Source organism: Salvia hispanica, chromosome 2 (assembly GCF_029641045.1).
Source record: "Salvia hispanica isolate PSC_SH4W2 chromosome 2, Shi_PSC_v1, whole genome shotgun sequence".
NCBI lineage: Eukaryota > Viridiplantae > Streptophyta > Magnoliopsida > Lamiales > Lamiaceae > Salvia > Salvia hispanica.
Window position 1 is genome coordinate 63841601 of NC_142693.1, and position 15450 is coordinate 63857050.

Here is a 15450-nt window from a genome sequence, read left to right on the forward strand (position 1 = left end):
AGCTAGAAACAAACATCTTCTTTTTAGTGACCAGAACTCCTCTTTTTTCCATTCTATGGTAAAGTCTAATAATTCACGCAACGCTATCTCCTTCCTATGTAGGAGTGATGGATCCATTATGGACGACCAAGATGAGATCATCGCGAGCTTCGTGGATTTCTACAAGAGCCTCTTTGGAACATACAAAACGGCTACCCCGCTTGACCCGGTGGTACTAGAAAACGGCTACCGGTTGAATGAAGATGAGAAGAAGGACCTTGTTCGCGAGGTAACTTCGCAAGAAATCAAGGAGGCCTTGTTCAACGTCGATGAAGGCAAAGCCCCGGGTCCCGACGGGTTTTCCTCGGCCTTCTTCAAGAAGAACTGGGCTGCCATCGAGGGTGACTTTATGGGCGCGGTCAAGGAATTCTTCCATACCGGGAGACTACTCAAGACCCTCAACTCCACCATTATCGCCCTTATCCCAAAGACGGACAGTAACCCTAAAGTGAGCGACTTCAGACCCATCGCGTGCTGCAACGTGATTTACAAAGTGATCACGAAGATCCTATGCAAGAGGATGGAGTCCCTCCTCCCGAAGCTAGTAAACCAGGCTCAATCCGCATTTGTTCCGGGTAGGAGTATCATGGATAACATCCACCTGGCCACGGAGATCATGAGACGATACGAGACCAAAAGATCCGTCCCACGGTGCACCATCAAGATCGATCTTGGAAAGGCCTATGACACGGTAAACTGGAATCATGGAATGTGTCACCTCGGCCTCATTCTCTATTGTCGTAAATGGAAGTCCCCATGGCTTCTTCCAAGGTAAAAGAGGTCTTAGGCAAGGTGACCCTATGTCCCCTTCTCTCTTTATTCTTTGCATGGAATATTTCTCTAGGCTCCTTGTACACCGGACCTCGACCTGGCGCTTTAACTTCCACCCATTATGCATCAATCTTCGCATCACACACTTAGCTTTTGCCGATGATCTAATGCTCTTTGGTAGAGGCGACCTTGTGTCTTTGCAGGTTTTGGCTGATGCTCTAAGGGACTTCTCGGATTGCTCGGGTCTGGAAGTCAATCAGGATAAATCTAACATCTTTATCGCAGGCACCATGACGGCCAGGCAACGGGCGAGTATAATTGATGTATTCGGCTTCCCGGTGGGTGAGTTACCCGTTAAATACCTTGGCATCCCGCTAGCGTCGAAGGTGCTCAAGACGGCGGACTACTCACAACTCATCGAGAAGATGTCGACCATGGTCAAAAAATGGAAGGGTAAGTCCCTCTCTTTTGCCGGCCGCCTTGAACTTATCCGCTCTTGCTTGCAGGATGTCGAAGCCTACTGGCTGCAAGCCTTCCCTCTCATTGGCACGGTGATCTCTCGGGTTGTCGCCATCGCCCGACAATTCCCATGGGGCTCCAAGTCCGCTAACGTGGCCTGGAAGGATGTTTGCCTTCCAAAGGAAGAAGGCGGCCTTGGACTTCGTGATCTGGAAGCTTGGAACTCGGCGCTACACGCTAAGATACTTTGGAACATTTTTGCGAAGAAGGACTCCCTTTGGATTCGTTGGATCCATACGGAGATTATTAGGGGCGCGGACTTTTGGGAATGGACGCCGAGGATCAAGCATGACTCGACTCTCATAAAACATCTCATCTCCATCCGGGACGAATTGCTCGGTAAGTGCACCAGACAAGAGGCCGGGGCACTACTCACCAAGTGGAATAGCCCTTCCGGCACCAGTGAGGCCTATGAATGGTTCCGGCCTAGGGGTGAGCGCAGATTCTGGGCGAAGTTCATGTGGAAAGACTTCATACCGCCACGACAGTCTTTCATCACATGGCTAGCGTTACGAGGACGTCTACTCACCCGAGACCGTATCAAGTTCATGGACATCAACAAGATGTGTGCTCTTTGCGAGGCACATGACGAATCAGCCGACCACCTTTTCTTTAGGTGCTCTGAGACTAAGAAGGTTTGGGACGACATTAGGGGATGGCTATCCCTTTGGAGGAACATCTCCACTATCCGGAGCGCGATCAAATGGACGGCTAGACACCGCACGGGCTCGGCCATACTGAAGAAGGCGAGAAGGATTGCTATCATGGCAACGGTCTACGGTATTTGGAAAGCAAGGAACGCGCACATCTTTGATGGAACGAAGTTTGATGTGGCCAGGACTACGCTACTCATTAAGTCCTCCACATACACCATACTCTACTCTCTTTATCCAGATGACCAAGTCATTCAGCACCTGCCGGACACAAGGACGTAGGGACAGCGACACGCCTTCGAGCTCAAGGCTTAGCATCAGACTACTGGATTGCCTTTTGGTTCTCCTCACTTGGGTACTCTTTTTCCTCTTGGGGACTTTTTTCCTTCGGGTTTTTGGCTCCAAGAGGTTTTAACGAGGCCCGCCCATCTTGGGTTGTGGGGGGGACCAGTCAATAACATATGTGGTATCCAACTGATTGTATCTCATTCTCTCCCCTTTGGGTTTATTTCCCATAGTGGTCTTTATATTCTCACGGATTACCGGGCCTGTCTGGACTCCGTTCCTTGGGTATGCCCAAGCAGATGATTGTAAACATTTTATTTTCATCTATCCATTTGATTTATTTATCAAAAAAAAAAAGAGCACGGATGTGGATGCTCTAGACGAAATCCTTATATAAGCGTTAACTTGTTGCTTCATGTCATTACGCCCGATATGGATGATTAAGATGGTCAAAACTAAAAATAAATGTGGTTTGAGTAAATTGCTAAATAGAAGTTCATATACTACCATATACTACCTCCGTCAAGTAAAAATAATAAATGCTATACAAAGTATTTTCCATTTTCATTAAAACTCGTCATTTTAATAATATTATTCATTGAATATATTTTAGAGTAAAAGTTAGTTTTTGTCCTAAATATGTGACCAAAATACTATGAATTTTGTAAAAAAACATTCACTTTTGAATAACAGGTCCATAACAAATGAAATTCTTGTCGGAGTGGTCCTTTTTCGACCGTTCCATAAAAAACTAACGGTCATGCCACTGTGCAATTAGCGTTGACTGTTAGTGTTTTAACGGAATCGTAAAAAAAAGACTATTTCGGCGACATTTTGATTTGTTATAAACCCGTTTTTCAAAAAGTGAATATTTTGGATCAAATTCATATTCTTGTCATATATATATATATATATATATATATATATGATCAAAATTGACCTCTCCTCCGTCTTTAAAACAGATGAACATAAAACAAACATTTATTAGTGAAATATTCTGTTGTTTCATTTAAAAAATATTATTCCGATGATTGCTAATATCAATAATTGACTCTGTATGGGTTAATTCAATATATCAAACTATACTGCTAGCAGACAAACACAAGTTGTCGAGGATATGACACCCATGTGACTAGCAAATTCAAATCCGCCTCCTCCTTCTTCACCACCTACCGCTGCCACCATCTCTTCCCTCTTCATTCTTCACCATCACCAATTGATGCAGCCTACTATTCCTTTACACTACATATCTCAATCAAGTGATGGCGGCTTATGGCGCAGCGGCTTCTCTAAAGAATACGATTCAAAGTATTTTACAGTCGTCTCGCATCTCGCTGGTTCCTCCCTCTTCGCAGATCATACAACCCGCTTATGAGGCCATGGTTCACTTGCAGAAAGTTCTGCTAAAATTGGAGGAGACCGGATACAGCAAGATCCGGACGAAGGTGAATGCTTTGGATGACCGAATCAAAGAGGTCTTGTGGGAATTTGAAGATTTACTCGAATCCCATTTCACCCACCAGACTCTTCCACAGCTTGAAAGCGAGAGAGATCACTTGTCTTTCTCTCTAGATTTGCAGTGTCTGAGACAGAGTGTTGATTGCTTCGTCGAGAGGGTGGCAGAGATGGAGGCGGAATACGATATTGAACTGATGAATATGCCTGAAGAAGAAGGCAAACCTCTTTCCTCAAGAATGGATTATGGTGGAATCAACTCAAATATGGTTGGCTTATCTGATGAATTTGAACAAGTCAGGGATCTTCTTCTTGCAGAAGATGAAGGGTGGGTGTCAATTGTTGGGATGGCAGGGGTCGGAAAGACGGCGTTTGCTAAGAAAGTATTTGATGATCCATGGATTCAAACACATTTCGAGCTTCAAGCATGGGTCAAAGTGGGCAGAAAGTGTGAATACAGTGAAATAGTGCGATGTATTCTCGCTCAAGTCGATCCCAACACTTACGACCAACTTGTTGCCTTAGGAGATGACTACGACGAGGTTTTAGTTGTATTTTTGGAAGACAGATTGAAGAATAAGAAATGTCTCATTGTGTTGGATGATGTATGGGAATGGGACACGCAACTAATGGATATCTTTCCTGAGGAGAATGTCCGAATCTTGCTTACAAGTAGGCTAAGAATTCAAGAATTGAAGAATCTTGCTTCTGAGGGTACGATACACTTGTTGAATGAAGAAGAAAGTATAAAATTACTTGGTGAGAAGTTGTTCGGTGAAAAGGGCTTCCCTCCTGACCTTGAGGAGTTGGGAAAGAAGATTGCCAACAAATGTGAAGGTCTTCCACTTATGATAGTTACAGTTGCGGAGCTCCTATCCAAAGAAGATAAGACCACACAATGTTGGACTGAGGTAGCCGAAAAACAACATAATGCAGTCTTCATGGCTGCGTATGACCAAATATCAGAGGTACTTTTCCCAAGCTATGACTACTTACCTCAATATTTGAAACTGGTTTTTCTCTATTTGGGAGCTTTCCCTCGGTATACTGATATCGAAACAGACTTCCTCTACGATCGATTGATTGCTGAAGGGTTCCTTGAACAAAATTTGGATGATTTTATTTTAAACGCTATGGGAGAGCTTGATGTCCGGTATCATCTTGTTCAAGACGAAAGAAATCCAAAATCTTGGTTTTCAACGAACAAGCATCGCGTGCATTCTTGTTGGCAGCATTTGTGTAAGAAAGAAGCTAGTAATATCAAGTTTCTGCATGTTTTACAAACTTGTGGCGATGATGTTATAAAAGAACAGCGACGGTTGTGTGCCCATAGTAACATGTTGTTTGCCTTCAAAGAAGTGTATGATTCGATAAACAATGATTGCGCGACCACGACCCGTTCTCTTCTTTGTTATGGTCCTTACCACCAATACCCGGTGCCTATACAAGCCATGGATTTCAAATTGCTAAGGGTATTAGATGCTCTTAAGGTCAGATTTTACCACATTCCATTAAATATTTTGAAACTAGTTTGTCTCAAGTACCTAGCCCTATCTTACACCAAAGAGCTCCCTGTTAACATATCCAACCTTTTTCACCTTCAATTCTTGATTATTTATCCACATATGCACATCAAAGTTTGTGGAGTTTCATCATATATGCCGTTGGAGATATGGAATATGCGTGAATTACAACTGATTTCGGTCATGGGAAGAGACCTACCAACTCCTAATTCTGATGCCACTTTAGACAAACTCTTAACTCTTTTTGGTGTAAGCGCAAAGAGTTTCACTAAAGAAATTCTCAAACGAATCCCTAATTTAGAGAGATTACGAATTCTAATGGAGTTGAAGCCTTTTGATGATGATGATTATAGTAACGCATTGAGTGGTTTGGGTCATATATCAACTGAACTCCAGAATTTGAATGTTCTTTCATATTCTATACAGAACCCTGATATGAAGCATGAGTCCATGGTTCCCCTTACAATGTTCCCATCAAGTCTGACAGTATTGATATTGAAAGGCTTAGGGTGTCCATGGAAACACATGAATGATATTGGTTCGCAGCTACCAAATCTTAAGAGGCTCGTGTTAGAACACTATGCCTTCCAAGGACCAGATTGGGATATTGATTCAGGATGTTTTCTGAAACTTGAGAAACTTGTCATTGAAGATGCTGATTTGGTGCGATGGAGAGCTCAGCATGGAAGCCTCCCAAGGCTTTACCTTCTAAGCATACGACATTGCTACAAATTAAAACAACTCGATTGGACGCGTCATTCCTCAACGGTCACAAGGTCTACCATTGAATTAGTTGACTGCAATCCCTTCGTTGTTCTTTCTGGTGTGGTATATGACTGTAGAGTGCATTGCGCCACTTCTTTGTGAACAGGTTAGCCTTCCTACTTAAACTAAAAAAATTCATTTATTTCTCAACTATAATGCTTTTGGTTAATGTTTTATATTCATTTATCGATTTTAAGGCAACTGAGAAAGCAAAACAGGGGGCAAAGGAGAGAGCAGGAGGGATCAGATGCTGTGTTATCCCATTATTTCAATTGTATTGCCATGTTGTTTCATGAATCTAAGGATAATGATTTGTTGAATTTTGTTTAGGATTATGAAATTTGAATGTTGAATCATGTTTGTAAACTAACATGTTAATCAGTTTGATATGCATGACATGCACTTATCTACATTATTGTTTATTTTACTTTGCTATATATCCACTTTAACTATTTATTATAATTTTTTTAAAATGATTGTAAAAAAGAAGTGACGCAACTTAAAATTCATGTAACTAACCTATTTCTCGTGCAAGGATAGATTAAATGTGTTGATTTTTATCAGAAGAAAATAAATTAACTACTGGGACGATAAATAAAACGTAACACAACTCAAGCAACAGTGGAACAGAGGAAATACTATTATACATGAAATGCTATAAAAATAGATGTAATAAATATAATACACATCGGAATATTATAGAACTATGAGTTGCATATAAAAATAAGTTTATTGTGAGATGAGCAAATTTGACTAACTCATCTAAAAACGTTTTGTGCTTTCGTAAATTTTAGGTACATATACGGCTAAACGAACACCAGGTTTGAATATATTTTCAACAGATGAACATAAAATAAATATTTATCCGTGATTTATTCCATTCTTTCAATTGAAAAAGCTTATTTCCGCAGCCGCCTTAAATGAGTGTGAATTACTAATGCTAATTGTTGAATGCAATAATGGAGCAGGTATAAACTAATTATTTTAAAATTATATTTCCTGTCCTCTATTCAAAGTGGATTATATTTTTATTAATAATCTTTCCTACCTAAGATTGACTCATTTTCCTTTCTCATCTGTCACAGCAAAGATGAGCCATTAATAAAAATAAAAACACTTTTATCTCTACTTTATAACATATCTCTTACTTTACTCTCTCCTTTTAACACATAAAATAAAGTTGCACTAAATCACGTGCCGACAAAGGAAGAGGTCACCTTCTTTGTGACGGATAGAGTAATTTTATGCAATGTTGTTTATAAACTAAAAAAATTATATTTATATTTTGGAAATGTGCTATTTTGAATGAAACATCACAAAAAGAAAAATATGTACTTTGTTCAGAATAAGTACATCCCCCATCCTTAAAAATTTGTCACTTATTTATATTTTTTTCGCTCCCAAAATTTATCACCTTTCACTTTTACCATTTTGGTAGTGGATCTCATATTCCACTTACTCTTTCGCACTCACATTTTACTAGTATAAAAGAATACTCCCTCTGTCTACTAATAAAAGAATACTCCCTCTGTCTCAAGATAGTTGAGTCGTTTTTTTAGTTTGTACGAATGTAGCTGAGTCTTACTTTTTTTTTGGTAAAAACTTAATTCACCTCTTACTTTACTTTACCCTCTCTTCATCTCTCTTACTTTTTTCACACTCTTACTTTACTCTCTCTACTTTAATCTTTAATAAATCAATTTCTTGCATCCTGTGTCCAAAACAAATGCCCCAACTATTTTGAGACGAAGAGTATATAAAAGTAGGATCTATACAAACTTATTGTATTCACTTTCTTTAGCAAAGTTAATTTATTTTGTTAAAAACTTACACCAAATCAAAATGAATATTCAAATCGTGGACAGAATAAGTGGTAGAAATGTTAATGTTCGACATCAAAAGGTCAAAGGTGTTAGGTTCTAGTGTTTGGCAATTGTGTATTAAAATTGTGTGCGTACGCAGAAGTTATTTTTAAAATTGGAGGGAGTATTAAATTTCCATAACCAACTTTAAAATATCCAATTGATTGATCCCATTACCACATTTCACTTTAACAATCGCAGCCCACACTTTCAAAATCTCCTACCAACAATTCTTCCTTGATAATTCATACTCCCCGTTGAGTGATGGCGGCTTATGCTGCAGCAAATTCTTTGATGAACACGATTCAGCTTATTCTAGAATCGCCTCGCCTTTCGCTGGTTCCTCCCTCCCCGAAAATCTTGCAACCCGCCTACGATGCCATGTGTTGCTTGCAGCAAAATCTGCAAAAATTGGATGAGACTAGCAGCAGCAAGATCAGGACGAAGGTGAACGATTTGGATGAACGAATCAAAGAGGCCGTGTGGGAATTCGAAGATTTACTAGAAACATGTTACACCAATCAGATTCTTCCACAGCTCGAAAGCTCAGGAGGTGTGAGATATCAGCTGTCTTTCTCTGTAGATCTGCAGAGTCTGCGACAAAGTGTTGATTGCTTCGTCGAGAGGGTGGCAGTGATGGAGGCGGAGTACGATGCTGAACTGCTGAATATGCCTGAGGAAGAAGGCGAACCTATTTCTTTGAGAATTGATTTTAGTGGAATCAACTCAAATATGGTCGGATTAACTTATGAATTTGAACGTGTCAGGGAATATCTCGTTGAAGATGAAGGGAAATGGGTGTCGGTTATTGGGATGGCAGGGGTTGGAAAGACAACTCTGGCTAAGAAAGTATTTGAGGATCCATCGGTTCAGAGACATTTTGAGCTCCGAGCATGGGTTAGAATGGGAAGAAAATGTGAATTCAATGAAATATTGCGATGCATTTTAGCTCAAGTGGATCCCAACATTCGCAACCAAATGCTTACCCAAAGAGACGATGGTGATGACAAGAAACTAGTTGGTCTCTTTGAAGAGAGATTGAAAGATAAAAGATGTCTCATTGTGTTTGATGATGTATGGGAATGGGACATGCAACTAATGGAAAGCTTGGCAAAAGGGAATGTCCAAATCTTGTTAACAAGCAGGATAAGAATGAAACATTCATTCATAGTACTACCCTTGTTGAGTGATGAAGAAAGTAAGAAATTACTTAGTGAGAAGGTGTTCGGTGAAGATGGTTTCCCGCCTTACCTTGATGAACTAGGAGAGAAGATTGCCAAAAAATGTGAAGGTCTTCCACTTGTGATAGTCACAGTTGCAGAGCTCATATCCATAGGACACAAAATTCGGACCGAGGAAGCCCAAAAACAACAACTCATATCCAAAGAAGACAAAATCCTAAAATTCTGGATTGAGGTAGCTGAAAAACAACAACATCCAGTCTTCGTGAATGCATATGATCAAATATTTGAGGTACTTTATCCAAGCTATGAATACTTACCTCAACATTTGAAAATGTTATTTCTCTATTTGGGAACTTTCCCTCCATATAGTAATATCACTATGTTCTACCTTACCTATCAATTAAGTGCTGAGGGGTTTCTCAAACAAAATAGAGATCAAACTGTGGAAAGTTTTATTGATCAATGCTCATCAGACCTTGTTCTTCGGTATAATCTTGTCATAGCCAGATTAAGTCCAGATGAATCTTCGTATTCAACTGATGAGTCCCGCGTGCATTCTTGCTGGCAACACTTATGTAAGAAAATAGCTAATAAGATCAAGTTTTTGCATGTTTTGCAAAGTTGCAGTGATATTATACAAGACCAGCGTCGGTTGTGTGTACATTCCAACAGTTTATTTTCTTTCAAAGAGGTGTATGATTCAATAAAAAGTAATTGTGCATCCATGACCCGCTCTCTCCTTTGTTATGGTCCTTACCACCAATATCCTGTGCCATTATATGCCATGGATTTCAAGTTGCTAAGAGTACTATATGCTCGTAGAGTCCGATTTTACCATTTTCCACTTGAAATTCTAAAAATAGTTTGTCTAAAGTACCTTGCCCTAACTTGTAACAAAGAGCTACCTTCTTCCATATCCAACCTTTTTCACCTTCAATCCTTGATCATAGAACAACATATGAACATTAGAAAGCGTGGAACTCTGTCATATATGCCGGTGGAAATATGGGACATGCAAGAACTACAACATATTGAGGTAATTGGAAGAGACCTACGGACTCCTAATAGTGATGCAACTCTGGACAAACTCATGAATCTTTATGGTGTGACTGCAAAGAGTTGCACTAGTGAAATTCTCAGAAGAATCCCAAATTTAATGAGATTAGGAATTGATGTGGAGTTGAAGCCTTATGATGATAGTGATGATAGCAACCCATTGAGCGGCTTTGATCATATCTCCGATGAACTCCAAAATTTGACCACGTTTTCATTTATCCTACTGAACCCTGATATGAAGCTTGAGTCTATGGTTCCTCTTTCAATGTTCCCATCAAGTTTGACAGAATTAGAATTGGGTGGCTTAGGGTGTCCATGGAAACACATGAATGACATTGGTTCAATGTTACCGAATCTCAAGATTCTCCAGTTAAGACACTACGCCTTTCAAGGTCCGGAATGGAATATAGAATCAAACTGTTTTTTGAAACTTGAGAAAGTTCAAATCTATGACACCGATTTGGTGCGATTGAGAGCTGAACATGGAAGCATTCCAAGGCTTAAATACCTAGGCATGCATGATTGCTACAAATTACAAGAACTCAACTTGGCGCGTGATCCTTCGATGGTCACAACTGAAATTGAACTATTTGACTGCAATCTCTTAGTCATCATTCCTGCCAAATCCATGTTGACGTTTGAAATTTACTCTTCATTCTACTACTCCAGATAACAGGTTAGCCTTCATTTGATTCGCACAAACTATAATTTCTTTTTTGATTAAATTGCTTGTACATGTGTTACGGACTCAATTATATTCCTACATCGTTTGTGAGAACAACTGGTGTGAGGTATATAGGCTAAATGAGCTCCCTCTCCTAACAGGCTAGTTTTTTGGGATGAGTTCTCCTATTGGTCGGTATCAATTGGTGCTTTCATTGAGACCCCAAACGGCTCGGAGTAGTGGCCGGACAACAAATTCACCATGCCCAACGAGTACGTTTGGGGCCGACTCGGAATGGTGGCCGGGCAAAGAATCGTCGTGACCAAAGTGGCCGTGACTAGGTGTGCACACGGTTCAAAAATCGCCGGTTCCGGTTCGGAACCGGCGGTTCACGGTTCAAAAAAATGTTGAACCTGAACCGGCCCGCCAAGGGTTTAGCCGGTTCCAGCAACGGTTCAAAACCGCCGGTTACCGGCCAAAACCGCCGGTTCCGGGCCAGTTCAGCGGTTCACTTTACTTTTTTTTTTAATTTTTCTTTTGCCTTGTGAATTCTATGAAACTATTCTTGATTTTCTCATTTATAGAGACATCCTTGAATGTTTTATGTTTTATTTTCAATGTGGGACAAAATATGTCGAAGTATTTTCTTTTATAACTACATGTTTAGATCATTCATCATCTTTTTCCAATGTGTGACTCAACTTTATTTTACCCAAATAATACCAGCAAGTGTATGGGGTTATCGTAGCAAACAACAAGCAAGAGTATATCGTATCCCATAGAGACAATTAAGTGTAAACCTAAGTACCACGAACAAATTTCAACTACTATCCAGACGATCGAAATTTTGGGTTTGAAACTAACACTACTAAAAGCATATAAATCAAAGATTAAAAAGAAAAACACTTAAACAAGAGAACAAAGAAGCAAGTTGCAAACAAAGATGAAGAAATATGCAGAATTCAAGGATCCGATGCACAACTCATAGCCTAACCCAACTGACATTCAATTACCATTTAAAGTCTCCAGAATTGTTGAATCAATCACATATATGAATTTAACCCTTTCCCAAGGTGAGAAATCCGCAGATTAAGTGTAACAATTGAAATCCCCTTCTAATTCTTAGACTTAACTCCCAACAGACCGATTAGATTAATGAACCCACTCAGAATCTCAACTCTCCCGAGTTTTATTGAATTAAGGTGTGAATTATTCCTATTTCCAGATTAATTATTTCACCTCCCGATTACTCTGAGAAACCCTACACTAACAATTGGTGATCAAGCAATTGACAGGAAAAATCACAGGAATAAACCAAACAATTACAAGAGCTAGATAAAAACGAAATCAATTGGATTGAAACTATGAATTAATCCATCTTCACGAAGAATTATACATAAAAGAAGTATAGCTACTCATATTCACGGAAGAAAACATGTCTAAACTAAAGAAAACAATGGAAAACATGATACGGAGTACAATTGGCGGAGGAATTGAAGCTTGAATCTTCAATCTTCTTCCAAGAGTACTTGAGAGAGATGGGTTGTGTGTTTCACGGCGGTAGAGAATGAGTAGAGTTGCCCTAACTTTTCTTTCTTATTCACCTCTTTCAAAAAATCGCGTTTCACTTCAGAAAATAGCCAGAAATACGTGCTCGGCCGGGTGGATTTATTATACTGTAAAATCACCCGGCCGGGTGGGACTTCTTCCGAGCTCTCTGGAATTGCGCAGGCTTTTAAATTCCACCCGGCCGGGTGGCTTTTCTGTACAAAACCTCACCCGGTCGGGTGAGACCCTCTTGCACCCCATTTTTGTCCATTTTGTCTAAAACACTCAACAAACACGTGAACTCCAAAACATATAGTAATTGGCTGGAAATAACCATTTTGAGCACAAAAACTCAACAATTAAGCATATCAACACACCAATCATGACACTAAAATGCGAGTTTGTCAATGTGGGATACAAAACTTTCTTCTGTTATCTACTTTTCTTCATTTTTTGTATAATATATATAAACAATATTATTATTGGAATATATAATATATATAAACAATATTATTATTTGAATATATTCTTGATAGATAAAAAATAAACAATTGTTGAGAAATATGATTTGTATATAGAAAAATATTTATTTGTATAATAGTTATTGTTAGGTTTATATGATTTGTATAATAATTATTCTTTTAATGTGTATAATAGCATTTATTAGTTAACATATACATAGATTTATAAACATAAGCAAATCGATAATGATAAAGAACTATTGAATAATAGTTCATGTAATAATATTTGTTGTTAAATTATAATAATAAAAGATAGAGTACTAATATAGACAAAGAATGATGGGAGATCTATCATATAGTTATAAATAATGACTTTTATCCCACATTGAAATAAGGAGTAACACATCCAAGAATGTGTAACTATAAAAGAAAATAATCCAATACACTCTCTTCCAATTCAAATGCTCAAGTCCAACTTTAAGTTGTTAACTAATCAAAAGGAATATTATACACATTAAAAGAATAATTATAATACAAATTGTGTAAGTCTAACAATAACTATTATACAAATAATTATTTTTCTATATACAAATCATATTTCTCAATAATTATTTATTTTTATCAATCAAGAATATATTCAAATAATAATTTTTTATATATATATAATACAAAAAATGAATAAAAGTAGAAGACAAAAGAAAGTTTAGTATCTCACTCCCATATTGTAAAAAGATGAATGAATGATCTATGTAGTTGTAAGACAAAAAATTCAACTTATTTTGTCTCACATCAAAGGTGAAACATAAAACATTCAATGATGTCTTTATAAATGAGAAATAACCAAGAATGGTTTCATAGAATTCAAAGGCCCAACAAATAAATATGGGTTATAATGAAATTTTGTATTTATTTTTATGTGAAAATTGATTTTTAAACATAAAAATTAATTTTTGTAAATAATAAATATTTTTTTAAAATTTTATTTGAAGCGCTGGTTCGAACCGTTGAACCGGCGGTTCCGATTTATGAAAATCATGAACCTAAACCGAACCGTCCGGCGGTTCGAACCACCGCCGCCGGTTCATACGGTTCCGGGTTATGAACCGGCAGTTCAGAACCGTCGGTTAACCGACGATTTGGTTCGGTTTGTGCTGTAAGAATGTTAAATCGCACAATATTGAATCTGGAATCTGAGGGAATGAACTACTTTATTGAAAATGCAAAGTAGCTAATTATAATAGCTTTGCACAGAAGAACTCAACTGAAAACGGTTCACGTCTAGCTAAATAGGTGGTAACAACTAACAATAAAATCAAATATGCTGACTATCCTAAAGAATAGGACTTTATTATCGGAATAACAAATCTAAATCCTAACATTCCCTCCCTTAAACTAGATTGCCTAAGCAGCTAGTTTACCGATGGTGCATTGCACACTCCCAATTAGGGATGTCAATCGGTCTAACCCTTTCGGGTTCGGGTCAGCCCACTCGGGTCGCCGGGCTATTTGGGTGCGGGCCGTTCGGGTTATGGATTTTTCGGGTCATAAATTTCAACCCTAACCCTAACCCGTCGGGTTTTGGCTAACCCATCGGACTATTCGGGCCTAAAAGCTTTCGAAAATAATCTCTTGTATCAAAATTTTCTTCTATTAAATGATTTTAAATTTTAGATACTTTTTTTATTTTTAGTTTGGAATCATATAAAATCTTCAAATTTTTATAGTTTTCTTCAATAATACTTGAAAAGAAACCTTTCATCTCGATCAACTACTACATAAATTAAAGCTTGTGTTCGTGTCATTATTATGACATTGTTCGTAACAAATTCTTTACAAGAATCATTATTAAAATGATAAATATATTGAGATTTTGATGGGTTAGTTCTTAATTTTGTCTTGATTGGCTATGGTGGTGGTAAGACATGAGACGGTGCAATAATTAGTTGAGGTGGAACTTGAAAGCTGATATTGTGGGATCGAGTGAAAAAGTGTAGAATGAAAATTGAAAGAGACTAATAATTGTATAGAATGAAGATTGAGGATTCAAAAATATAAAAAACTCTTCAAACTTAATATTTTATAATTAAAACTCGCTACCCATCGGGCCGACCCGCAACCCGTTCGGCCAGCCCGTTTAACCCGCCAACCCATTCGGGCCAACCCGTTTAGCCCATTTTGTATTCGGGTAATTAAATTACAGCCCTAACCCGCTCATATTACCGGACTGTTCGGGTCGGCCCACGGGTTTCGGGTTGAATTGACATCCCTACTCCCAACAGATCCCTCATCTTCTGAAAAGACTCTAATTTAAGTGGCTTGGTTAACACATCAGCCATCTGCTCTTGTGTTCCACAATGCTTCAATTGCACGACTCCTTCTTTAGCCAACTCTCGCAGGAAGTGAAAACGATGTGTTTGCTTCTACTATGCGTTACAGGGTTCTTGGACAGCTTGATCGTTGAGCTGTTGTCGCAGAAAATGGTAGTTCCTTCACTGCCTTCATAACCAAGTTCCTTCAAAATTCTCTTCATCCACACAGCTTAACATGAACAAGCTGCAGCAGCTACAAATCAGCCTCTGTTGTACTAACAGTAACAATCGGCTGCTTACGCGAAGACCAAGCAACTGCTCCAGAGCTAAGAACAAAGGCATAACCTGACGTGCTC

General features: G+C 38.6%; 2 protein-coding genes across 2 annotated transcripts; both read left to right on the top strand.

The window, feature by feature from the left end:
• Positions 1-744: 744 nt before the first annotated feature.
• LOC125200173 (uncharacterized) lies at positions 745-2458 on the top strand. Its single transcript, XM_089066094.1, has one exon. It carries the CDS (start codon positions 840-842, stop codon positions 2262-2264), a length of 1425 nt encoding a protein of 474 aa, XP_088922220.1. The 5' UTR covers positions 745-839; the 3' UTR covers positions 2265-2458.
• A 915-nt stretch (positions 2459-3373) lies between these two features.
• LOC125215870 (uncharacterized) lies at positions 3374-11005 on the top strand. The gene is made up of 3 exons (XM_089065280.1): positions 3374-6109; positions 6208-6262; positions 8135-11005. The coding sequence occupies exons 1-3, from the start codon at positions 3530-3532 to the stop codon at positions 10783-10785; spliced, it is 5286 nt and encodes a 1761-aa protein (XP_088921406.1). The 5' UTR covers positions 3374-3529; the 3' UTR covers positions 10786-11005.
• The last annotated feature ends 4445 nt before the right edge of the window (positions 11006-15450 follow it).

Excerpts from the sequence above, each read along its gene's own strand:
- LOC125200173 (XM_089066094.1), top strand. The coding sequence starts at position 840 with ATGTCCCCTTCTCTCTTTATTCTTTGCATGGAATATTTCTCTAGGCTC.
- LOC125215870 (XM_089065280.1), top strand. The coding sequence starts at position 3,530 with ATGGCGGCTTATGGCGCAGCGGCTTCTCTAAAGAATACGATTCAAAGT. Across the intron at positions 6,110-6,207 it reads TGCATTGCGCCACTTCTTTG|GCAACTGAGAAAGCAAAACA; the intron begins TGAACAGGTTAG and ends ATCGATTTTAAG. Across the intron at positions 6,263-8,134 it reads AGCAGGAGGGATCAGATGCT|TGATGGCGGCTTATGCTGCA; the intron begins GTGTTATCCCAT and ends CTCCCCGTTGAG.